Source organism: Cydia pomonella, chromosome 25, assembly GCF_033807575.1.
Source record: "Cydia pomonella isolate Wapato2018A chromosome 25, ilCydPomo1, whole genome shotgun sequence".
In the NCBI taxonomy this organism is placed as follows: domain Eukaryota; kingdom Metazoa; phylum Arthropoda; class Insecta; order Lepidoptera; family Tortricidae; genus Cydia; species Cydia pomonella.
In genome coordinates, this window is record NC_084727.1 from 5,544,015 (window position 1) to 5,571,272 (window position 27,258).

Consider the following 27,258-nt stretch of genomic DNA (forward strand, 5'->3'; position numbering starts at 1 on the left):
GGAGGTCACACAAATTTCCAATGTAACGGGGACAACGCCGTCCTCGAATCGTCGGAGGTAAATTTAAAAACTGAATACCCGATAAGTCCCGTTTCTAAAGGTTAATAAGATATATCGCCTGTTGTTTGCCTCTGCTCGAGTTGTGGTATTCTCTGTATTATTTTCTTGTATCAAGGTGTGCAATAACGAGTATTAGAATTTGTAAAAGTATTATAGTATATTTCCTATAGTAAATTAGCAATTACCTCGAGCCGGACGGCCAAAGCGTCAACATCGCCGACATCCACGCCTCCCTGGTGGTGGAACAGGATGGTGTCTGTGCGTCTGCCCGACTGTATGCAAATGTACATCTCCTCATTCTGAAAAATAACAACAGTTCCTTTAGATTTACATTCAAACATGTCAGTGACCTAAATTTAGATTGAGCTGTCACAGACATATACCCCTGAGTTGAAGGAAAAATAGGTAAAAAATTTAAAATCCGATTTCTAAGCACATTCAGTACTTACTACTTATTTTTATTTCACAGTCTGATAACTATTTGTGCAATAAACAGTGTTAATAAATACATTCCCGGACGCAAAACCCGGGGGTATAGTCTTAGACGTTTGACGAAGACTCGTTTTACGGATCCCCAGGCGCAGTACCGCTGAGTTTTCGGTACCGTGCAAGGAAATGCTGGAACAATATACCTCCACCGATTCGTCGCTTAAGTACTGACCGCGTCGTGTTTGACGAAGGGTTCCACGATGAAGTGTCTGAGTTTCCCGACGGCGGCGCCGACGGCCTGCTCCTTGCCCATGTGCTCGCTGAGCCAGCGGCGCACGTCGCCCGCGGACTTGTTCACGCCGACCAGGCCGAGCTTGCCGCGACGCTTGATCAGCTGGTCGGGCTTCACGACCAATTGCTGTTGACAACGATGCATTATTAATACGGTGTTGATTTAAAGTTATCTAGGAAAATAATCACACTTGACTCACAAGATTGTTCTGTCTATATACCGATATAATACGTGTGCAATAAATATAATTTAATTACCAATTGTTATATCTTCTATAGTACATAAACAAGTGGTCAACAATAGGAGCATTCCAGGGCCCTGCTCTTTGTGAGTGATTAATCAATGACGCAATTTTCTAAGCATTTCTTGAGTCCCTTTGGCAAAGCAGTCACGTCGTACCTGGGAAGGGCGAAATTCTAACTATTCCCGAAAAAAGTATGTTGCTTTCTATTGAGTTGCGAAAATACTATACGTTTTCATAACTCAGTGAAATATTTTTTAGATGAAATTGCGCTTATATTGTGCAGAGTAGGGAACTCATCCGAATTAGGGATTTCATCAATCTCTGAAGGAAAAAAGATCTACATCAAAATAAAAACCAGTCTGAATATTAATTCGCCATTTATTTCGCCGGCATTCGCCGCTTGAAAAGCGATGCTTGTTTCCATTTCCATGTCTTCAACTATTTATTTTTATTCTATATATATTTATGGGTTATTATTTGAATTGATATTTTGTTGCAATAACGTTATCAGGTATCAAAGGGATTTATATAAGCTGATTAGTATGTCTGATTTAAAACAATAACGAATAATGCCAGACTCTTTGTCTTTGACCTTTGCAACACAAATATCGTAAATATCTAATCCAAAGACAATAACAACATGACTTATACCAGAGATAATAAAAGATAATAAATCAGTTTAAGTGTATTGCAATTTCTAAGATATCGTATCGTAAACAATAAGAAAGCAGATAATAAATGAAGTTTTTAATGGCTTGGAAGTTTTATCACGATTGATAATTTCATATAATGTATCAAGTAGGTATGAAGTCAGCCAAGTCAGTCAAGTTGTGTCTAAGTCGTCGTCGAAGGTGAGCTGGCGCGGCACCAATGCTGTCCACACAGACCTTGTCACAACGAGATACATACCTCTTTGGAGAGCCATGGGTTCTTGCCGAGCTCGTCTTCCCACACGGTGTTCTGCTCGAAGGTCGCGAACCGGCACGGCACCAACGCTGTCCCTGGCGCTATGTGCCTGAAACACAAACATACATTGTTAATTATATTTAATTATTTCTGTATTAGACAATAACGCTGCCAACGGGTAAGTCTCGATAGCTCAGTTGGTAGAGCGGGGAGCTAATTGCCGGAGTCGCGAATTCGGGTCTCACCCGAATCAGTGAGTTTCGAGTATCTGAAGAGTGCAAACCTCAATCTCTAAAATCCAGTAACTGTAATGCCATAAGATAAACAAATATGTGAGTTTTTCAATTCAGTGTTATTCAACCTTCGGGGCTCGAGGGGACCCCCGGAGGGGTCGCAAAGCCTATGTAAATGGGTCGCGAAAGTTAGAAATAAAAAATGGGATTAAACGGGCCCGTGAAACATATTTTTATGCCGAGTGGGTCGTCAATTTTTTTTTTCAGCAGATGAAGTCTGCGTCGAAACGTCGGAAACTCGGAAATAAAGGTAACAATATAAATTCGCAATAGACCCGGTTTTGAAATGTTATAAACGCTTATACAAGCTGAATTTGTATGGCGGGAAGTAGTTTTAAATTAGTTTTGCGAAGTAACTAGCTATTAACTGTTTGTTTTAATCTGTCATATTGTTTTTCTGTATTCATAAGAAAGAAATAAAACATAAATTACTTTGGCTTGTAAAATTTTATGCGACAATATTTTGTCCCGGATTGTTCAGAGTTGGAAAGGGGTTTCGAAATACCCCAAAATTAAAAAGCTGTGGATTAATCCCATGGAAAAGCGAATTTTTCTGAACGTGTAGGGTTTTCTTACATAGTAAAATACAATCAATTTTATCTCTGTTTAATCTTATGTAACATAGAAAGGCGCTATCTATAATTAGCTTTCATTGGCCACCCTAATTGCTGATAGTTGCGTATAGGCGATAATTAAAACTAGTTGATACAGTAAGTGCAAGTATCGCAATACTCACAAAATACGCCTGCGCTTCGCAACGTTAATGTGGTCAGGCAATTCGCAACTATGTATAGAGGCATACATTGACGTATTAAAATGCCAAAGAAATATGTCAAAATATATGGATCAAACTGACATTAAGACCTAATACCGCTTCTACGAGTATATATTTTTTTATCAAGATACGTATTTCATACAAAAGTAAATTTAATGCGATACTATTTAAGTGTCAAATTTGTAAATGCACGTATCAAAACATTGAATAATTTTATAAACGTCAAAATGAATAGCGAGTGAATGAATTATAAAATACCATGAAATTACAACAAATTCACATTGGTTCTGTAAAAATATCAATATATATATATAATTCACTGAACGAAATATATGCCATCCTTTTTTCTTGTTGTACTTATTGCTATTATAGGCGCATTTTCACAGAACGTTTCGTCAAATTTGACAGTTGTCATTGTCGACTTTCCAAATCATAACCCATCGTAATGAAATTTTGAGAACAGAATGATAAAGAAATTGAGTTTTTCGGTTACCGCTAATATTTCCTCTTAATAAGTTCCAAGAAATTACTCGGAAAAAAAGGAAAAAGGTTACGGGGTACGAATCGAACCCGAGACCTTCGATTTGAAAGTCCCATCATTTTTTTTGTAAGGTCCATTGTGTTGGCGGACCGGTGCAAACTGCGGGCTGCAGCTTTCCGCAACCTATGACTTGGCGCATCATCCGCGACCGCCGCCGATGCCAGATTGCCGGCTCCCGGTACGGAGTGAAACATGTCGAGCAATTTAAGTAATATATCTGTGGCTCACGCAAGTTTTGCTATTAAAATTACAATCATTCTTTGATTCATAGTGAAGGGTGTTACCTGTTGATTAGATCTTTGCCGGTCGCCTCGTATATGGCCTTCGACGACATGTTTGTCTGTTTGTGTGTATGTGTGTTTCACTGCGCGCTCTCCGCCGTCATATGGCCGATGGGCTCAACTGTGAACAAAATAATTATCGATTAGTAGTGTACATTCAACTGCTTAGTGGTAATAGTGATAGTGGTGTAAGAGTAGATCAATGTTTTTTAACTAGACTAATAGACTCCGTTCGTGACTTCGTCCGCATATAACGGCGTTATTCATTTGTCTTAATCTGTCATTTTGACATAGGTAAGTATTATTAAATGCCGAGTTTCTTGCTGGTCCCATATTGGGATACCTTCCTACTATTTAGGAGGGATTTAATTCTTCTCTGAGGTGTAGGGTTAGAGCCGGCGTAGCTGTTTCATGTTCATAAGCGCATTGTACCTAATATGCCCACTCGTACTTGAAAAATAAACTATTTATCTTTATTGAATTATAATGAGGCCTCTAAAATTTTATGAATAATGGGGTAAGTTGCTAAATTGCTATGTTGTAAGGTGGGTTAATGTACGAAATTCTTCGTACTTAGCGTCCATACTTTAAACATACAGTCCGCAGCCGAAGTAGTTAAGTGTTCAAAATGATATGCATACATCTAACCTCCAGCAGCCCACCATACAAGAAATATTGGCAGTAAAACTTGAATCAATGGCATTAGAAAATATAATTGATCAAAACAAAACCAAAACAACTCTGTTCCATTGAATAATGATTTAAATCTCATCAGTTATCCTTATCATAATTGTGGAAGTTATATCATATTTAAATATGCAGTTACATTTCCTGAAATCGGAATTCATTATCTTAATCCAAAAAACACGTGCGAGAAGTATAAGTAATGATTATTCTAATAACAATTACAATATGATTATAAATAAATAAATATTATTGGACATTCTTACACAGATTGACTAAGTCCCACGGTAAGCTCAAAATGGCTTGGGTTTTGGGTACTCGGACAACGATATATATATATATATATATATATATATATATATATATATATATATATATATATATATAATATGTAAATACTTAAATACATAGAAAACACCCCTGACTGGTAACAAATATCTGTGCTTATCACACAAATAGATGCCTTTACCAGGATTCGAACCCAGGTCCATCGGCTTCATAGTCAGTACAAACCACTAAGCCAGGGACAGATCAGCCCGCGTAGCCAACGTGCATATCGTTCACGATCCGTCGCGAACGAAACGCAACTGTCACAGTCGCACTAATATGGAAGAGTGATAGAGAGAGATGACTACGCTACGCTACGGAGCATTAACGATTGTAACGTTGGCTACGCGGTCAGTCGTCAAAATTTAAAATTGGATTAAAGAAAAATCAGTGGCACTCCGGGAGTGCCGTCAGAAGTGAAAATATATTTAGCTTATAAGATGTCGGGTACGGTAACGGTCAATGTCGCGAGTTTTATGATTTTTTCCCTTCTCAAAAAATTCCCAACGCGTAAAGAAGTTTTCACTTCAAAAAATATATTTCTGAGGATGACTCATAAGTTGGATATATAACTGTCATAAACTACCTAGTGTTGCAATATAATAGGAGTGATAGGCATATAGTTACAAATGATAATTTATTAAGTGATAATGTCATCAATTCTTCACATCAAATTCATACTTATCTCTTCAAGCGGCATAAATTATTTTTGAGTTGTTGGAATTTTGATTTTATTTCAATTAATCTAATTTCAAATTTAAATGACGTAATCGGCCGGAAGCCGACAGCTTACCACTCCAAGGGATATTATACCAATTTGCATCATCCATAAATACCGTACCATCGCATGATCGTATCGAGGCTGCTCCAGAAAGAGTTTGTGTTCTGCTGCGAGCTAAGCGCGAACATTCAATATTAAGCTTCCCCTGTCGCCAAGGCAACGCAATGGTTTTACACCTTCCCGTCACCGAACGCACAAAGAGTTGAGTAGTCGTAATAGGGCTCCGCGCGCCGCGATTGGCCCGCGCGTGTGGTGTGGCATCGCATGATCATGATCCGCTTACTATCGAGGCTACGCAAGTTGTATTGCGGACGGAATGACGTCACGCGGTCCAACCTGAACCCTAACGTGAGAGAAATCGCTAATTACTGCAATATAATTATAATAATTACTATGAAATCCCGCATTGTACCGAAATGACAATTTCGTTCTCCTTAGTAGATATGAATTATGCCTTTATATTAAGAGCATTATATTATGAACAGAAATTTAAAAATGGGTTGGAAGTATTCTCAAATAAAGAAGTGCATGGCGATGGACTCTGTTTATGTTGTATTGCTTGTTGGGAGACTGAATTAAAAAAAAACGCGGCAAGAAATCGGAATTGAAGGTAAAGGAAAAGGTATTAAAAATATATTAGCTGATTGTGATTAATTTTGCCGTCGTTAACTTCCGGGTATGGCTTTGTTACTGTTTTTCTTTCGGATACTATATTTAAATTCACCAAACCGTTGAAAACTGTCACATATCAATGACATTTCGAATATCGATCGTCCGAGACGTATTTGCGTTTAGTAGCAAAGGTATAAACACATACTAAACATTAATCAATATGTAAACAGGATTATCTCCAAAATTGAGTTAATTAGCATACCGGTTTCTTTGAGAAACTTACTTAATTTAATCTATAAAAATGAAATTAATTCGGACTAAAAAAACCACCGTGTATCAGACACTCATCGACTTGATTTAAATGATTTACAATAGCTCTTTACACTAATAATTCATTAATTCAACACCACAAAAAAGTAAGTAGTAGTGGCAGCGAGGTAGGAAATGAGTTAATTAGGCTCTCCTCTTCGTGATCTGTAGGAAAAGTAATCAATCTGAAAACTAGGCAAGCCGGTGGGAATTAAGTTCCATGGTCGCCCCACTTTTGGTAAGTAGGTATAAGTAGTGCGCGAACGTATGCACCTTTATTTTTAAAAATCGTGAGTCTTCTTATGGTGAGTTGTTATACAAGTCGTGCTACAGGGGCATTCCACAAAAAGGTCTTTGTCGATATGGCGATTATCGCAAGTGGTGTCCTGATTGACAATCGCGCGATTGACAATTAGGACACCAGTTCAATGTGTTTGATACGCACGAATTTTTCGCGAACTTGCGATAATCGCGTAGTATTAGGACGACTTTCCTTGCCTTTATCAGAATTGTTAAAAAGAAAGTCGTGCTTCATTAGGAGATGTTGGCATACGTATTGTAACAATTCGCGCGCCACGTCGCTCGGATGAACGACCTACGCGTACGCGGCCATGATCTTGACATCGGGACTGGGTCGAATGACTAGTATCTGTGCGTGGTGTCTAGTTAACGGGGTGTACCGGTTGTTGATGAGTTTATAATTTTTGAAATTTTATAATGAATGGAAAAGTCCGCCTAGAACGTGTTTTTTTTTTTTTTTGCAAGTTTATGGACGGAGTTATATGTATCATAGAATTGTTCTGTCAAAAATGTTCTATTTTTTTAAAAGCTTATTATATTGCAATGTACGTATATATGTAATGTAACTATGTATGTTTGTACGGAACAAATCTTGCAGGATAAATTTGACCCACTTCCCTGTTTCCGATGAAGGTGAAAGTATGCATACATACAGGGTGTTTATTTAGTCACCTGCAATAATTTAGGGGCTAAATATATAGGTCATACTGAGCAACCTTTACTATGAAATCTATCCCGAAACTGTGAAAAAAAAATTACTCTCCCATACAAAATGTCAATAAATTTATGAAACAGTCAAAATTTTTTTCGCGACTTCTGGGTTGGGCCCATAGTAAAACATCCTGTATGTAAGTCGGGTGACAATGCAATATTATGGTATCATCGAGCTGATCTGATGATGGAGACAGGTGGTGGCCATAGGAACTCTGTGATAATACATCGCAACATAATTGTGTAGTAACAAAAGTACAGTCAGCGATAAAAGCTTATACGAAAAACGACTGCTACTGTAACTTATTATTTTTAAATAAAATTTTGGCAAAAATATAATTTAAAAATAATAAGAAGTCTGGTTGTCAAAACTGAAGTTTAATCACCACAAAATATATGACGTCATAGAGCGTCGTACTAGGTGGACTTTACACATTTTATGTGTACTGTACTTATGGATACAATGATTGAATAAATGATTCTACTAAAATAAAAACAATATGTTAGGAATATGCACGTCATACCTGTTTTCGACTTGCCGCCGTAAATAGCCGCGTTAAGTATGGCCTTCTGTTAACAACCATGCAAACATAAGTAACAATGGTCCAATCGAGAATTTGTCAGGTGATAACCAGAATTCACTAATTACAAAAAGATAAAAATTCAAGAAATGAACCTTGTTCTGGTATCACTACGGTTCACTATGCCTCTGGATTTGTGGTAGTAATAAGTGAGTTTTGTATGTCGAATGAAGAAATATTTCAATATTTACGCAGATGTATGACAAGTATTTATCTGTGCAGTGGAGGCCAATTGCTTATTCATAAACTAGCAAGAAATAATATTACCAAATTAAGTTCCGCCTTTACGTTTCGTATTAATTGTATTGTAGGTATTTTCCTTCATTAGCTTTTCATAATTAGGTCCAGCTAACGATCGACATCGTCTGCAAGAGTGAAATATATATCTCGTAATTTTACATTTGGTGACTGATAATGAAATTAACCTTCCATTTTTGGTAGTATGCTTGCAAAACATTATTTCTAACGATATATTTTCGTCAATAATTCTGAGTGCTTTCGCCCAAGTTACTCGTAAACTCTACTTTTCATTTAACACGAGGAAATTAAAATACATGCATACATAAACCTTTAGTAGGTAGTAGGTACGTATTCTGGAGGTAAGTGCTGAACAATTGAGGTAAAAGTATCGTTAGATATTAATTAAAGTAAGTATCAAAAATAAATGTACTTGGAAAGAAAAACTTCCTAGGGTCCAAATGTATCACATTTAACCCGAGTCATAGAGATAAAACGGAAAAATCTCTTCTCATATTTTTGTATATTAGATCGAAATTTTCCATTTTTTAAACTTTTCCTTAATTTCCGAGAACATTTCAAACGATTTTGAATATTTCCGCTACTTGCACATCTGGGGGCCTAGTCAATTGGACAATCGATTGCGCTACGACAACGAAACACTAGCTGTCTCTCTATCGCACTAATATAGAAGAGCGATAGAGAGGCAAAGCGTTTCGTTGTCGTAGCGCAAACGATTGACATCTTGGCTAGGCCCCCTGTAATCTCGGCTAGTGACGATTATGTGGCAAAATACATTCGGGACGGTTCACCGACCACATTAGGTAAACGACGTGTAATTGCAACGTTTAGAATTCGTGTTTAGTTCATAATTTACCCATCGTATGTCATTACTCATTAGGTATTCCGTTGACCTAATGAACATAACATATTTGTAAGCAAGGTTCTCTTGTAAATCGTTTAGTTAACCCAAAAGAAAATCGAGTTTATTACTGTAACTTTTTATAAGTGACACATTAAGTTTTTTTTGAGCCTATATAAGTTAATTGCAATTTTTTTTAGTTAAATAAAAACGATAACTAGTTTTCTTTACAAAATTCTTGATTCAATATTTCAAAACAAAATAAATTCAACCATATATCATATCCTTCAATTTTGACTTAACTTTTGCTACAACCTTCACTATTGCCATGCTATAAGAATAACCTACTCCGTAGTTCCGTACTCACGTATGACGTCAGTCGTGAGGATATTAAAATTAAAACTATAATTAAATGGGATTGGACTGGTCATGTCTGCCGCACGCATCCAGACAGGTGGGCTAGTGTATGCCAGAAGAAAGGCGCCGACGCGGCACGCCCAGACGGAGATGGCGGGACGAACTATACACCTCTCCCAACAACTGGCCGTAAGAGGCACTAAATTGGGAGTTGTGGAAGACAAGGGGAGAGGCCTTAACCCAGCAGTGGGACACCAGAATAGGCTAGTAAAAAAAAAGGAACAAAGGATATGGCGCGTCACGCGTAACTTATATCGCACCAAGTAAAAAAGGTACGTTTTATCTCAATTTCTTGTGTCTAAATTACTAAGTTTTACTCGTACGTCACTCGGCCACATTACTAAGCTCATATAAAGCCAGTATAAAGAACTTGCCCATGTGGATAAATACGTATACGCAGATGGATCACTAATTTTGTACGTGACTTCTCTGCACCTGCGTAATGTATACAGCCGTGACGTCAAGTGGGGTCGCAGGTGACTCGTAGAGGTACGTAACGCTCTGACAAATTTTATTTGACTACCGTACAGCGTCGCTAATCGCATACCTATTGTGTAATCTCGAGCCTAAGTTTAAAACTGCGCTTAATAGGTCTTGTAGTTAGATAGGGAGAGGGTCTGTAGAGTAGTAGTCCAGGCGAGTGTTGGGCCTGGGGACCGAAGTCCACTGAGTGTTGGTCAGAAGCTATATTAATAGTAACTGACAATGGAAACTTCGTAAGCGCGATGTAGAACGTGCTGACGCCATCTGTTAGAATATAAACGACGTTAAACACTGACTGAAAGGAGACACCAGTCTTTTGAGTTATGATTGAAGTCCTATTTAGTCTTTTTGACTTATCTTAATGAAAAAACATTAATCAACATAACTAGAAGTCGCTACTTTACCAACAATAATAATAAGTCACAGGTAGTTTCTCCACCTTTATATGCAAGAGATGACATTAGTGCAAATAGTTTTAAAAAAGAGCATAACACACGTGGGAATAAAAGGCATCTTCAAAACAACGTCAAAGTTACGTATTGTTATACTACTTGTCAATTCCGGAAATTGAAATTGAATAATGTTTTGTAAGTAATGTAGAAGTCAAGGCTGAATGACTAATCTACATACTCCCGTTTTAATAAAAATCGAACTAGATTTGTACAAACGCATTAGTTTTTTCCAATAAATTATTATTATAAAAAAGACTAACTATTTTGTATGGGCACTGTGAATGTCATCTCGCTTAGTGTGATAGAGCACAGCACAGCGGATGTCATTTAGATCTAGAGCAGGTGCCCAACTGAGGAAGTACCTCCACCTTACAGAAAACCGCAGCCAAATAACACTAGACCCTACTCATAGTGTTCCTGCCGGTGAGTAAGGTTGCCAGAGCTCGACGAGGGTGCGGAGTGTTAGGGTAGACAACGCGCATGTAATACCTCCGAAGTTGCACGCGTCTATAGGCTACGGTAACCGCTTACCATCAGGCGGCCCGTATGCTTGTTTGCCACCGACATGGTATTAAAAAAAAACATATCATAGTCCCCTTTTTTCTACAAAGGTAAGGCACGTTCATTAATAAAGTTTCCTAATTTACATAAATTATTGGTGAAAACTGAGCATGTTTCATATATATACAATCTAATAATATGACGATGATGATGTTATTTCAATAGTCCGCTTTGTTTTAAAAATATGATTGTAGAAAAAAGTAATGGTTTCCCACCATTGAATAGTACATTAACATAACAATAAGATTTGAGTTAGCATTTAATATGGTATTACGCAATAGTAGTAACTATAGTTATTTAATCGAACCTATTGTTGCTTTTACGTTATTGTGAAAAAAAAAATATACACATAAATAAGTTTATGGAAAAAAAAATATTTTGGTACAAGCTTTTATCGCTGACTGTACTTTTTTTACCACAGGTAACTACAACTCATCGAGACAGTTTTAAAAACCCCAAACATAATAAGGTTGCGTCGTTTCATCACAGAGTTCCTATCAGCTCGATGGTACCATAATATATATTGCTTTGTCACTCGAATTACATATGTATGCATCAGCTCAATCGGAAATCGGGAAGTGCATTAACAGGGCAAATTAAATAAAAGCTTGTAAAAAATGTGTCGTGATGACAGATGCAACGAAAAGTCCCGTGAACATTTCCATACATTATTTCACTTTTGATTGGCGTTTTCAACGATTGTCATTTGACTAGGCTCCCAGGAAATAAAGCGTCTGTACTCTGTTTATGTGTGTTTATTATGTACTAGCCTTTGTAGTTTCGACTCTGCGTTTATTGAATCAGTTTATGTATATTGTGATATTAATTACTATTAATTGTAAAAAAATCACTCCGTATAGCTAAAAAAAACTTAGTATATTTTCTTATTATAGTCTTTCTCGTGAATGTGGTGGTAATTAGCTTCATGCCCTTTGATATGAAGCTTGTGGGCAAGGTCAGCAGACAGAACAATGAAATTGTCGCGGTTAGAACTTCACAATGCACTTGTAGGTAATGAAATGATGTGAATGAGCACAGATGCCTATTTTACTCTTGATAGTTGACACCTGTTACTATTTCCTGTACATTTCTGGGTTGGCAAGTAACGTCAATACCAATGTAAGAAGAACCAGCAATATAAGGAGAAATGTCACCGTGGTGAAACAGGGGCCAGAGGGTGTATCTCAATAATTGAATGTAAATGACGACCGGTTTGGCCTAGTGGGTAGTGACCCTGCCTACGAAACTGATGGTTCCGGGTTCAAATCCTAGTAAGGGCATTTATTCGTGTGATGAGCATGGATATTTGTTCCTGAGTCATGGGTGTTTTCTATGTATTTAAGTATTTATAAATATTTATATATTATATATATCGTTGTCTAAGTACCCTCAACACAAGCCTTATTGAACTTACTGTGGGACTTAGTCAATTTGTGTAATAATGTCGTATAAGAAAAAAAAAAGAAATATACACAAACCTTTGCTGTAACCGAATTGAGTTATATTATATCTTGATCTCGCACGTGGGTGTATCCGATTTGAGTTATATCTTGATCTTTACTCGTAGGTGATATTCAAGATTATAAGTGAAAGCGTGTAATTGGCTCTGAAATTCTATATAACTTTTCTCAAACTTGCAATGAAATGTTGGCATGACTTACTTCAAATTAGTTCCGGAAATACTACGTATCCGGCGCGATGAGTGAAGATGATATGGAAAGGAAGGAAGGCCTTACACACATAGGCCTGTAAAGCAACCTTCTTTATAAACGTCAAATTGTGACAACGTCTTGGCATTCAACCATCAAATAGTAGTAGATTCGTAATTTGTTTTTAGCTGTGTGAACCTACGAATAAAACAAATTGACTAACAATTTTTTTTATTTGATTTCAAGTTTGAGAAAAGCACTATACAAATCTCGGCGAGAAACGGGGTTGCCGGCCTATATCTACTTGGCCTGCAACCCTTCGTTTCCCGGCCTCTATAGTAATGTAATTACTATTTCTGAATGTGTTTTGTTGTTGATCATTTGTATATTATTAGTAAAATTTCCGATAGTACATGTAAGACTGTGATATGTCAAGATGCTGACAACACCGTGTGGTGTTGTCAGCATCCTGTTTCCAGGATTCGTTTTAATGATTTTAATCTATAATGTAAATCATTACTAACGAATTCATTCAATTATTGATTATCCGTTTTATGAATCTCATTTAGTCAAATGAGATAATTATGGAATATAATTGTAATGGAGATAAAGTGAGTCCGACGAACAGAGGGCTGGCTACTTAGCTTAACTTGAATACTGACTATACTGAGCTACTTTGTTCAGCGGGTAAGCCGCGGTAAATATATTTTTAGTGAATAGTTTTAAGTTATAATAAGTATATAATTACTTGCACATTTTACTGTCTGCTTTGTTTTTATTAGTTGTACCTAATATACTCGTATATAAATAAAATAAACATAAAGTTAAAATGATGAGTTTTTAGATTTCCTTCAGATGCTTACTTAAATAGTAACCCCTTCAATCCTTACATACATACAATAGTGATATAATCATGCTTTTCAATCTCGTACCTTCCTTAGGCAACTCGTTGCCTAAACACGGTACTCGTCGAAAAAGCTCTCTATTATATCACGATTGTATAATATACTATTTACTACGTTTATTAGATAAGCATTTCATCACAAAACGTATCACACAAATAGTGTAACTTTTGTAACAACAATTAAATTTATTTTCCACGGGTCATAAACTACACTTTATAATTATTCTAATACAACCTTGTCATCATTCATAATTCTGCATTTTTAATAAGAAATATCTGGTTCAGTTAGTTATAATTCCCATTGTTCTAAAGATTTGCACTTCATACATAATATATAGAAGTACGCCCTTTAAATATTGCCCTGTCAAAGTCATGTCATTGACATATCGTAGCTGTCAACGACTAGTCAATTGTATAATAATATTGATATTTTGCTATAGACTTTGACCACGCTAAGTTAGCAAAAACTTAGCAGTAAAGGTGCCACACCGCTGGTTAAAACGGTGACGGTACGGAATCGCCGTGGCGTTTTTAAGCAGAGGTGTGGTCGCAGCTTAAGAATGCATATTCCCTATAAGCTCCATAATTGTCTTTTGGCATTGGCTCTTGGCATGAAAACTTAGCGTTTTCCGACCCTCAACAAATTGATACGATTGTTTGATTTATGCATTTTATGATATTTATATGACATAATCTTCAGAGCAAGACTGTAATATTAGTAGGTTATTACAGAACCAGTTAGCAACGTCTCGCATCTTCCCGTAGGTTAGCCCCTTTAGGGTTAGCCTGTACGTTTAGCCTTATAGTGTAAGTTAGACGACCGGTCTGGCCTAGTGGGTAGTGACCTATAAAGCCGATGGTCCTGGGTTTGAATCCCGGTAAGGGCATTTATTTGTGTGATGAGCACAGGTATTTGTTCCTGAGTCATGGATGTTTTCTATGTATTTAAGTATTTGTATATTATATAATTTATATACATACATCGTTGTCTGAGAGCTCACAACACAAGCTTCTTGAGATCACCGTGGGACTTAGTCAATTTGTGTAAGAATGACACTATAATACTTATTTATTTCACTGAGATTCAAAGTTTAAAAAGATTATAACAAAACATACGGCCACCATCTAAAAATATCTGAACATGCACTTTAATATTTTATTTATTAATTTATTAGAGATAAATTAAATTATTTGATCACAAAATTTAGATTTGGGAATTTATGGGATTTGGGGTTTAACGATACTTAGTAAATAAGTTTAAATATAGTTTATTGTAATTACCAAAATAAAAAAATAAATAAAATAAAAACAGTATAAACAACTCAACTCAGTCACTGGCGAATAGTAATTAGCCTTAAATATTTCAGAAAAGACAGCAAAAAAAAAATCAACATTAACCAGTTAATTTAAAAAAAAAATCGGTACCACGTTTTTATTTGAATTGTAGAATTAATCTTTTTTGAACTATAGAATCTGCATGGGGCTTGTGATCCTCGGTTTGCGAAATAGTCTAGGAGGGTCGTAAATAGGAAATGGGCGTCACGGCATATATGTTTAAAATAAGTTTTTGGCAAAAGGTAGATAATCAAATTTTCGATTTTAGTTTTTCGCGGTAGTATTATTTTATTTATTTATACTTTATTGCACGAAATTTACAAATTGCGGACTTAATGCCTAAAAGCATTCTCTACCAGTCAACCGTAGGGCTAAACAGAAATGGTGCAACAAGAAAAGTAAGAGAATTTAATTTAAATCTATTGCAAACAACTGAAAAATATAATAAATTACAAATATAATACACAAATAAAAATATTATAATATATATAACTAATAAACTAATATTTCTCCTATACATATTAGGACTTTAGTTCTGTGAACTTAAATTTAATTTTATCCGGCCTCAGAATTGGTGAGATGTTTAGATGTATTTGCCTGCGTGCGTGCGAGTTGTTTGGTTAATAACCGGTCTGTAGACGTCAAAGCTGTATATTTAAATATATAATGTGAGCGTCAAATGGACGTCTTCAAATCAATACTCTTTTAAATACCTACACACATCTAAATGAGACGAAATGTGTTTTTGGAAAAAAAAACTCTTTACATAAAATTTAATTACCGACTGTGCTTTTCTTGACACAGACAAAGTAACGTATAGCTTTACACGGTAATAGTTTTTTGTGGTGATCCTGATTAGTCTATGATTTTATTTTTCTAATAAGAGAGAAGTAAAGAGGAGGATTGTCCAAATGTCAACGCGTAAATGGAAAATATATTCTGAGAAAAATCTTTTTTTGGAGCAAATAACAACCTTCATCAAAATGTAAAAAAACCGGCCAAGTGCGAGTCAGACTCGCGCACGAAGGGTTCCGCAACATTACCCAAAAAACGGCAAAAAAATCACTTATGGGAGCCCCCATAAATATTTATTTTATTCTTTTTTTTGGATCCCGTTTTACCCAACCCTAAAACTGGAGAAGCCAGAAAACGTCAAAAACACGCGTAGCAAAATTCACTATGATGGTAAAATTCGTCAACTACAAATCTATTCGTATTCTGACCTTTGACATATTTGATTTATTTAGTTTGTATTAAATAAAAAAAAAACTAATTTTTTTCTGTCATCTTGTCTATGGTAAGCAATTCGAATAAGGTCGATATTTAACTCCTACTACATATACTATTAAACTAAAAACGGGATAATTGTGATTGTTATCAACTTCCTCGTTCATTGGACTAAAATTACAATATGAATGAAACATTATAAGTATGTCGTATCAATCAATAATTATGTATTTTAAGGTAACACTGACTTGATGTTTCATTCAACCGGTTGTCGACAGACATCGATTTTGAGTGTATAAATAATGCGAAAGTGACAGGCACCGGTAAAAACCAGTAAGCCAACGAATAGAGTCAAAAATCACAGTTAACATCGTTCTAAATTTCCGAACTGCATTAATACGTTGTCCCGTATTATTAACTAAGTAACTAACACAAGTAGCCTTTCGCTGCGCATCACTTACATAAATTAACATATAAATAAAAAAATAAACTAAACAACAGCACTCACTTCCTATCGTCGTGGCACGACAGTAACAAATCACTCGCGAACGACGCGTGTTAACGCTTCGACGGTCCAGCGGCAACTGACACTTGCTCCACTGACGTGCGCGAACGCAAGCGACGCGTACAACTTTCCAACTTAAAATCGCTGTAACTCACACAAAAAGCAACCTTATACTGATATAAATACAGTTTTTTGAAGTGCTTTATAGGCTGTACCGTTATCAAACCAAGTTTCGGCTATTCGGTTGTAGAGTGAGAATCATGCTATTGATAACGTACGATAATTTGAAGAAAATTGCACTGAGTATCGTTGATAACCTTTGGTAGTTAGAGGTTGTAAAATGTGAACTTTGGACGCGCCTAGCGGACGGCATACCTAAGTGGTCGTGAATGAGACAGGTTGCACGTACAATACCAGAATTTGTACCAATAGACTTGCTGTTGTCAAGACGACTACACCCGGCTATAAAGGCACAAGTTTAACGGATAAAAAGAACTTGTCTAATATGCCTACCCATATCCGGGCTTTTGTTAATTTCATTTGCTTATTATCAAATTCTAGTTAAGAATAATTAATTACAATTTTACTGTTAACTTTAAGTTTCCAAATTTTCCTATACGAAACCAAAATATGATTAAGATTTATTTTCCCAGTAAATGATTAATTTTTAAGTAAAGGTATTTAATTCATAAATGAGGAACAGTAAAATTAGCAGATATGTAATAATTACGAACTGATTTAAGGTAATTATACTAATTAAATAATTATTAATCTTCATTTATTGACTCTGATTGATATTTATAGAGGCCCAATTCTATATGTAATATTTTTATAAACTATATAAAGAACAACGATATAAATAAACAGTTTTAGCTAGTCAGTATCTCAAATAATCGAACTTTGTTGCTCGAAAACATTGAGCAAAATCAAATTCTATTGTAGAATCCTTCGGTTGCCAAAAACTCTGGAACCAAAAATTTAACTTACTTTGGAACCATCGTAAATAAGACTAAAACCGGCACAGTTTATGGTACAGATCTAAAAAAAATATCCTGATTTAACCTTTGGTATGCTTAGGAGCAGTTCTGCTCCATATTCAACCAAATTCAACTTAAACATGAAGATGTCATGAATAAATAAATGGCAATTTTTTGACAGGCGCATACGAAAGGATAATCAAACCATATACCGTACACCGTCACTCATGGATGTCTGCAACTCCTGAGTTGCCACATGCTCTTTTCAGACCCTTTAAAACCTGTACCATTTTTGAGGAAACTCCATACTGTAGCCACAGCAGCAGGTAAATAAATAAATAAATATTATAAGACATTATTACACAAATTGACTAAGTCCCACAGTAACCTCAATAAGGCTTGTGTTGAGGGTACTTAGACAACGATATATATAATATATAAATATTTATAAATACTTAAATACATAGAAAACACCCATGACTCAGCAACAAATATCCATGCTCATCACACGAATAAATGCCCTTACCAGGATTTGAACCCGGGACCATCAGCTTCGTAGGCAGGGTCACTACCCACTAGGCCAAACCGGTCGTCAGTTGTTCTTAAAACATTTTTAGGGTTCCGTATGTTACCGGGGACCACCAGCGTCAACAAAGAGTTGCTCTATTTATAAATTCGCAAACCATTTTAGGTCCTCCCAAGGAATACTGATTAAGAACCTAGAGGAAACCTCAGCAGAAAGTTCATGCCACAGCCGGAGCGTCAGAAGAAATTACTTGATCCCTTTGAAAAGTTTGTAACCCCTTATTTCGCGCATCAATTTACGGATAGGTTATAGGTCCCAGTGAGGTTCCAGTAAATCATACCTATCCGAGAGTTTGTCCACTTCGCGCAGTGAAAATTCAGCAAATGAAAGGATTATAGGTAAAATAAAAATGTCTTATTAAAAATTCAAAAATATATTTTGAAAGTAGGCCTGAAGGGCTCTTTCATAAGTTAATACAACATTTATGTACAGTGACATGAAAAATACATAGCAAAATTGATAGACTGACAGATACGCGTAAAAACTTAAAACTGGTAAAAACAAGTAGATATGATAATTATACATGATTAATTAGCTTTATCTATTTTTGGATATATTGCAAAACTGGTTATGTTTCATAACAATCATAAAATCATAACATACAACTTGTTAAGAACAATAAAATGTAAAGCAATTCTATATTTTTTACATTTTAAATTCTTTTAAATTTTACAAGGCCATTAGGCCACCATTGACAATGTCATGTCAAACATGGTAAAGCTTAATTTAAAAATAAAATAATTATTTTGTGGTAGGTAGGTACAGTCAGAAGCAGAAGTAAATAAGCGCGTGAGGTGTTCAAAATTATCTACACACACTTTTTTTTTAATTATTAAGTTGTATATATTCAACTATACGTATCAAACGGAGCGAGGTTAGGTGAGAAAAATACCAAAAGGAGGCTATCAAAAAAGTTTAGGGATTCATAACTAAAAACCTAAGCGCTTGTTTCCCAAATATAAGTAAATAAGGAAACATTTTGTGCCAAATCGGAATCAGACATATTTTCGCAACAATAACGGTGCAACAGTTGATATTACATTATTAGAGGATGTTTCAAAACTGGGTAATAGTAATTAACCATGCGATAGCAAATGTACATTGCAACTGTCCATAATGAGCTATAGATATATCTACACGGGTTGAGTGCTCGAAAATATGTACACAAGGTATTGGGGACCTTAACTTCAGTATATCGTCCATACGGAAATAACGAACGCCCAAATGCTAGTTTCGGAAAAATATTAACAATGATTACATACAACTTTTTCCCTCTGTGGGTTGGAAAGTCCAATGCTTTATAAATACGGAACCCTAAAATTAGCGTCTGCGCCTATAGCTGATCTGTACCCCTAGTGTAAATTTATTCGACAGCGTAACGTGACGTATGCGTTTGCGTTAACTCTCATTTTGTATGGGATTTTGAGTTTCCATTACCCACAACGGAACGGAGACGGTATATGCGTTTGGGGTGAGAAGATGTTTGTGCAAACATTGGTATGATGCCATTTTTCTTAAAAAGTACTAGTCCTATTTTGATGAGGTTTTCAGTGATGGGTTCGGGTTTGATTGGTGCATGTTCTTAGATAGGCGTTACGGTGACAACTCACCAGAGGGCTCTGCAGTAAACATTTATGTGTGCATCCTTTTTCAATTACGTTTTAACCGTCGTAGGTTTTTTCAAAATTTTTAATTTTGTTTTTATATTATAGATGTTTTGATTATTGTAAATATTACAAGCGAAAAACAGATTTCATACAAATTTTTAAATGCACCGAATTAATTCTAAGCTTAATTTTAAATCTCTTATAATATTTTCAAAAAAATCGAAAAAAAAATCAAACATTGAGGCATAACTGTGGTTGATATACAACAAATTATGTTAAAATATTTCCAATAATGTTAATATCCAGAGAGGAAAATGAGGACTACGTTTGTATGAAAAGGCGATTTCGCACGGGTCCTCAACATTCATCTTAATAATTAATTGTATTTTGTATCAAAGTATTACGTATTCTTGTACGTCATAACCCGTAAGTATTTTTTGCGACTCATGGTTCCGAAAATCTAATTAACGGTAATGATAATTTTGACCGTCTCCACACGATTGGGTTTCCTCCTCTTTGTCCACCAGGTCTTTAAGCCCTTTTTGTTGAGATTCTGGAGGTAATCTTTTATTTCAACCAGCTCGTTCTGGATGGTCTCCTTAACTATTCGAGCTCAATTTTGTTAGATTTCCTGCAATATGCGGATTACAACAACTGCCAGGCCAATGGCCAGGAAAACTAAATAACTAATGTCCTATAAAGTTAATTATCCACATAATTAGAAAGCCTAATAACAGACCGACCAGTGCAGAGGTCAGTGATACAAACCATTACTCCCGACTTACTATATACGCTTGCCCTTCTATCAAGATAGTCTTTTACGTCAAATCACGTCCGCATTGAAAGTCATAAGTCCGCTATTTTAACTGCATTGTATCTTTGCATTCACTGACAGTTAGAAGGCCTTATCTCGTAGCCACAAGGAGTACAACTGGTCAGTTCATTGTTGACATCAGACAAGCATTGACATTGACAGGTCGTTCTAGTGGAGATAGTGTTCAGTGGGTGACATTCGCGCTGTTTGAGGTCGATTGATAGAAAATTGATATGTAGCTACAATAATAGCTATTATTCATACATATTTAGGCGCCTATCTTAAAGTATAAAGCTGGTTTTAGTGTTATGCGGACCGTCAGTATGGATCGCTCCGCGCCAGACCAATATGTATTAAGTTCAGGGAGAGTTTTAGAGTAAGGCTGACGGGTCCGCGCGGACATGAACTTCATACAAATGGTCGTGCGGATCGCTCCGTACTGACGGTCCGCATGACACTAAAACCAGCCTAAAATAAATGACTGTAAGAAAATAAGGAAAAGCTTGGATACCGGTTAAATGTTGCATTTGAGGTTTTAGCGTCGGCAGCGCCCCTGGAGTTGCAGGCGTCCATAGGCTACGATAATAGCTTACCATCAGATGAGCTGTATGCTTGTTTGCCACCGACGTGGTATAAAAACAGAATACCTTTTATTTCGGTGTATAATCAAAATTCGTAGTATTTATGATTTTTTCAAATCGTAGTATTTAATTAATATTTTTTTGATACAAGTTTTTACGGATTAACCGGTTTAGAGTGTGTCCAAAACTCTCTATATTATGCACCAGCGTATATCGATTAAGTACAGATATCTGGGAGACCGAGCTTTTCTCGGAAAACATAGAAACTCAAAAATGCGCGTTTTCCCAGAGATAAGACCTAGCTAGATCGATTTTTCGGGCCCGAGAACCCCGAACTCCCCGAAATATATAAATACAACAATTGCTCAATTAAAAGTATAAGATTAGATTCAAGTTCTTCAAACGTTCGTGTGCTCAAGAAATCGAAATAAACCGCATTAACTGCGTAGATGGGTAGATTGGGTAGGCATAAAAGAAAAAGGCTCCGAGGGTCTACCGCGAAAATCGAAAGTTCTATATCTGCTGCTCTATCGCTCTTGCGTATTGGAAAGATAGAGAGAAATATTGTCTTCTTAAGTCCAAACTGTCATATCTCTGGAATAAAAAGGTCACGCCTACGACACGAACTGGCAAAATTCTTATCATTCACCCTCGCACGCCTTGATAGCGGGAATGCGTGCTGCCCCGAGGTCACTTTGTCGTTTAATAAAGTAGTCACTGTGAGAATACAGGGTCAACTCGGATATGTACCGTAAATAGGGGTTACTTTGAACTTGAACATCGATTTTTGGGAAAGGGTGAGTTGATGTTTGAACGCAAAACTTTAAGATGAAAGTGGAGGACCCTCGTGAAATCGCCTTTTCATTCAAACGTGGTCCATATTTCCCTCTCTGGATAGGATATTAACATTATTTAAAATATTTTGACACAATGTGTCGTATATTAACCACAGCTATGTTTTTTTCCGAATATTTATTATTATAAGACTTAAGAGTAAGGAGCGTTTAAAAATGTGTATGTAATCTGTTTTTAGCTCTAATTTCGCCAAAAAAAGCTATGGTTAAATATTAAGGATTATGTTTGTAAGGCGAAGCAGCCGTCCCCTATAGATAATAGTTTAAAAATAGATAATCAATGTTTCCCCGCAAATTCAGTTTACCGGTATTCAGAAACCACTTTACAATTTACCAATAATTAAAAAGATTCTAACAGACGCCCCAGGTATCGCTGGAGCGACATGGTGGAGGCGGATCTGCGCGACCTTCGAGTCAACAATTGGCGAGAAGTCGCACAGGACCGCGAAAAGTGGCGCTGTTGTGTCGGAGGCCAAGTCTCATTTTGGGTCGCTGAGCCAACGGAGTAAGTAAAAAGATAGTATTCATTAAGTTAAAGATTAACATTATTGGGCCCTTCATGACTTTTAATATCTACATTCATGTTACACAACGAAGTGCAGCGTAGGATGACCATATTGTACCTATGTAAAATAGTAAATAAGGAAGTTAATCAAAAACTTCAAGATTAGAACTTCTACCGTTTAACTTAATCCCCACTTTTGTTGGTCTTTAATGCAGATTAGATTTCCATTCAATAGATCAATTGTTAATTTTTAATCACTTCTCAAATTGTATCCTGTACTAATGTCTATACCTAATATATTTCTAGCAGTGATATCCTTAAATGAAGGCCGCGAATAGACAATCGCTTTGATCTAGATCGTATTAGAACGTAATGTTATTGATAATGGTCAATTGGTCTCAATCTAGGACTCATACACAATAAGTACCTGGGTCCAGATGCCTTGGTAAGCATCGCAGTAGCGTAAGTGTTGTTTAAGTATAAGGGCTTCTGGTTTTAATGGTTTTATAGATATTTGCCATTTTCAAAATTACCTAGAAGTTATCCCAATACACCTTATGTCTGTCCTTGTCTATTCAATTTTGTCACCTGCCATTTCGAATCTTTTCTTCCTCTTTTCATCCTGTTACCATAGGCTGGGGTGTAGGGCTCGATTCATATTCTTCCACCAACTCCGGCTGCAGCACGGTTGCATTTTCATCACTTGTCACTGTGCCTGTCACGTTCTAACAAGCATGTATATGCGAAAGTGACAGGCATAGTGAAAAGTGATAAAAATACGACTGCACTACAGCCGCTGGGTAGTTTGGGTAACCTCCTCCCACCCCAATCTCGAATCTTTTATTTGTCAAAAAGTGACAAAATAGAAAAAAATAGATGTTTTCAAAGCTCGGTAGAAGTGAAATTTTTCGTACATACGAGTAGTGACCCATTATCAATGTTCGTCACCATTTGTGTATTACTGATGTGCAATAAATTTCCGCATTGTATATTTCCGAAGATATATCAGATATGTGTGCATTGGCGCCAGACGCCAAACTCGCGTCTGCATCGCGCGACAAACGCAAACACACTGCTTCATGAAATAAAAAACAAGCCATCGGCGGTGCGCAAGGGCCCTTTGTGATACAAGTCAGTAAAGTCATACGATCGTCTTTATCAGTCAAGTATAAAGTTATAAACAGATGATCACCACGCCAATATTTTAAATTACTCAGTATTGTTTACTACAAATTTATGTAAAACTAAATGCCATCAAACCGCTTTGCAGTTTGGCAGTAGGTACTATTCTGATGTAACACCGATGTACCGTGTCATATGAGAATAAAATGATTAATAATAATAATGTCATACCGGGTGGGGCCTGTAACACGAGCAAATAACAAATTTAAATGATGACAAATAATTTAAATTGTTAAATAATTTAAAATAATTCAATATTTTATAAAGACGTTGAACAAATGTTGTTCAGTTTGAGTACAGTCTACAGTTGAAGTTTTAGGGTTCCGTACCTCGAAAGGAAAAAAACGGAACCCTTATAGGATCACTTTGTTGTCCGTCCGTCCGTCTGTCTGTCTGTCAAGACCCTTTTTCTCCGGAACGAGTGGAGGTATCAAGCTGGAATTTATATCAAATACTCAGGTCTACTGTCCCTTGGAGCTGTGAAAAAAAAATCAACCTTCTAAGCCAACGCAATCAAAAGATACAACCATTTATGCCGCAAATTTTCGACACTCGCAAGGGAATCAAAACCTACAGGGTACTCAGAATCTTGATTTGGCACGAAGCAACGTCTTGTAGCACGCATAAAGAAAAAATTGCGAAAACAGTACATACATTTAGTTACATCAACATCATATAGTAAAAATATTTTTAATAATTGATATGACTCGATTGTCGTGATGGGTGAACTTTTACTTATATACCTACAGGTTTGTACGGAGCCCTCGGTGCGCGAGTCCGACTCGCACTTATTCGGTTTTTTTTGTTCATGTTACAGGCCCCACCCGGTATATTTGCCCCGTAGGCATAACATAGGCGCCAGGCGTCACACGCACTTGGTGATACAAGTCAGATTGACTGTATCAGTCAGGTTTATAAAGATGATCACCACGCAGCCCGCGTTGCCCGGCGGTGCGACACGTAGTCGTGATCTTTCGGCTTATCTCCAGGTCAACTTATGAAAAATGTATACGAAATATAAATCTATACCATTCGCGTCGTATGATGGTCCCTATGACAGTCTCTTTCGGTTGGGCTTAATTAAAAAAAAAAATAACTGAAGAAATATGTTAAGGCCTACGGGAGGTTAGTGATGTCACACTCTCACTGAAAGTCAGTGTGAGTGAGATGGATGTGGGTGCTCGGGGCCGATATCATGTTTTTGAATTTTAATTTGTTGTACTCGTATGTTTCAAAAAAGAAAAAAAATCGCTGAGTTCTCCCAAAAAAAATTGCGCATTTTCAGAAGCCATTTTCGAACTTTTAGCTATTGTGCATAAATTGTTACAATTTTTTAATAGTACAAGTGCGAAAAATAGGAAATTCGAAACAAGTGGCGATAAATTAAAACACGACCGAAGGGAGTGTTTTAAATCGACACGAGTTGCGAATTACCTATTCGCACATGTATCGTACAACGTTTTACAGTACATATGGCCCTTTAAATGTTCGACACAGTAACGTAATATGCTACTTCTCGCACTAGTGCTATAAAGTAGCCCCATATGTACTGTAAAATGCGTTTATGTTCGTGATTTTTTTCTATCGGGTTAAAATCAAAAAATCAGCCCAGCCTATGCAAGTGAAGTTTAGTTAAGTAAATAAACGTCATAATTTCATAGACGTTTCAAATTAAACTAACACCTGCGCTGACTGGGCTGTCGAAATGGCTGCCAACTTATCTTGGTCTGACTCTGTTCAAGTAGGCCTAGCAACAAGTACTTTGGAATCATCAGATTAATTTATTCGTTTAGTTAACAAAACATTATTCTTAATATATTATCAATTACTAGCGAATATCCGTGTAACGATGTCCTAGCCTATAGTCGGTGGTAACTACCTACGAAGTCGGTGGCCTACGAAGCAGCCTCTCGGGTTTGGGAGCCGAGATCAATATTAAAAATATGCGTCGTTGTTGACTTCGCCGGCAAAAGAATTGAGATCTATATGTTCTAGTTCACTTAGGAAGTAATTAAATTTCAGGATTTGACTTTGCAAGTTGTTACGTACAGGCTATATTATACGAGGGCTGCTATTTATATATCCGGAAACCGGGATTACAATCTTCTTAAATAGTATATTTGACCTCCATGGTAAAATTTGAACTTTTTTAAGTACTGGCCGGTATATTTTTTCTTTCTTATTAACGCTAGTGTTTTGTTTTTGACGGGTTTTAAATGTCATCTCGCTGCAAGAATGGAACTCACTCGTGAAAATATTCGTGCTATGATTTATTATGATTTTCGGCGTGGTTTAACGCATCAACAGTGCATAGATCAACTAACTTCAACTTTTGGTGATGAAGCTCCATCTAAAACTACTGTGTATCACTGGTTTAGTGAGTTCAATCGTGGACGTAGTATGCTTACGGACGGAAGTTAAGGCAGGTCGCCCGAAATCGGTCGTTGTACCACAAAATATTGAGGCTGTGCGAAAACTTATAATGGACGACCGACATGTTACGTACCGCGAGATAGAAGCGACTCTGGGTATTTCTATGACTAGCATTAATAGCATGTTACATGACCATTTAGCTGTAAAAAAAATTTGTTCGCGTTAGATACCGCACAACTTAACTAAGGAGCAAAAAGATGCTCGCGTCGAATGGTGCAATAAAATGTTTAAAAAATAAAACCGTGTCGACTCAAAGGCCGTTTATAACATCTATACAGGTCGGACGAATCCTGGATCTATGCATACGATCCCGAAACGAAGCAACAATCAACGGTATGGATGTTTCAAAATGAGCCGAACCCTACGAAAGTTACTCGTGCAAAAAGTACATTGAAACAAATGGTGGCCTGCTTCTTCGGTATTAATGGCCATGTAGCTACAGTGCCACTAGAAAACCGTAAAACGGTTAATTCAGATTGGTACACGACCATTTGCTTACCGGAAGTATTTGAACAAATTCCTAAAACTAACCAGCGACGAAGAATCATTCTTCATCATGACAATGCCAGCTGTCATACGTCACGCGAAACAACTCTATTTTTGGAAGGTCAAAATGTGGAATTAACGGGTCATCCGTACAGCCCTGACTTGGCACCCAATGATTTTTATTTATTTCCCAATATAAAAAATAAATTACGCGGTCAACGATTTTCGACCGTTGAAGATGCTTGACGCATTCAAACAACACCAACCTTCAACCTGCTAGGTCATCTGGAAGTGGCTTAGGTTTTTTATTTTAGGTCAGTCAGACGGCGAGAAAAATTCCGATTTTTAGATGTTTGTATCTTAATAACATGAAATTTAGTGTTCTAGTTAGCCTTAAGGGTCTTAATAAATGAACCAAATTTTATATGTTTGTTTAATAGATTTCGAGTTACGGAGGGGTCAAAAGTGGCTGCAA

At 36.6% G+C, this 27,258-nt stretch overlaps 1 protein-coding gene across 2 annotated transcripts in view; it reads right to left on the reverse strand.

Annotated features, from left to right (window-relative positions):
• LOC133531424 (ATP-citrate synthase) overlaps positions 1 to 27,258 on the reverse strand; it is a 53,006-nt gene that overhangs the window by 17,261 nt on the left and 8,487 nt on the right. The window contains exons 1-5 of one of the 2 annotated variants that reach the window (XM_061869629.1): positions 16,762 to 16,916; positions 3,825 to 3,942; positions 1,935 to 2,040; positions 722 to 907; positions 246 to 359 (exon numbers count right to left, since the gene is read on the reverse strand). In XM_061869629.1, the coding sequence (XP_061725613.1) occupies positions 246 to 359; positions 722 to 907; positions 1,935 to 2,040; positions 3,825 to 3,874 (456 nt within the window). In that variant the 5' untranslated portion in view covers positions 3,875 to 3,942; positions 16,762 to 16,916. Of the gene's footprint in view, positions 1 to 245; positions 360 to 721; positions 908 to 1,934; positions 2,041 to 3,824; positions 3,943 to 16,761; positions 16,917 to 27,258 lie in introns of those variants that run through there. The other variant, XM_061869630.1, reaches the window with a different exon arrangement.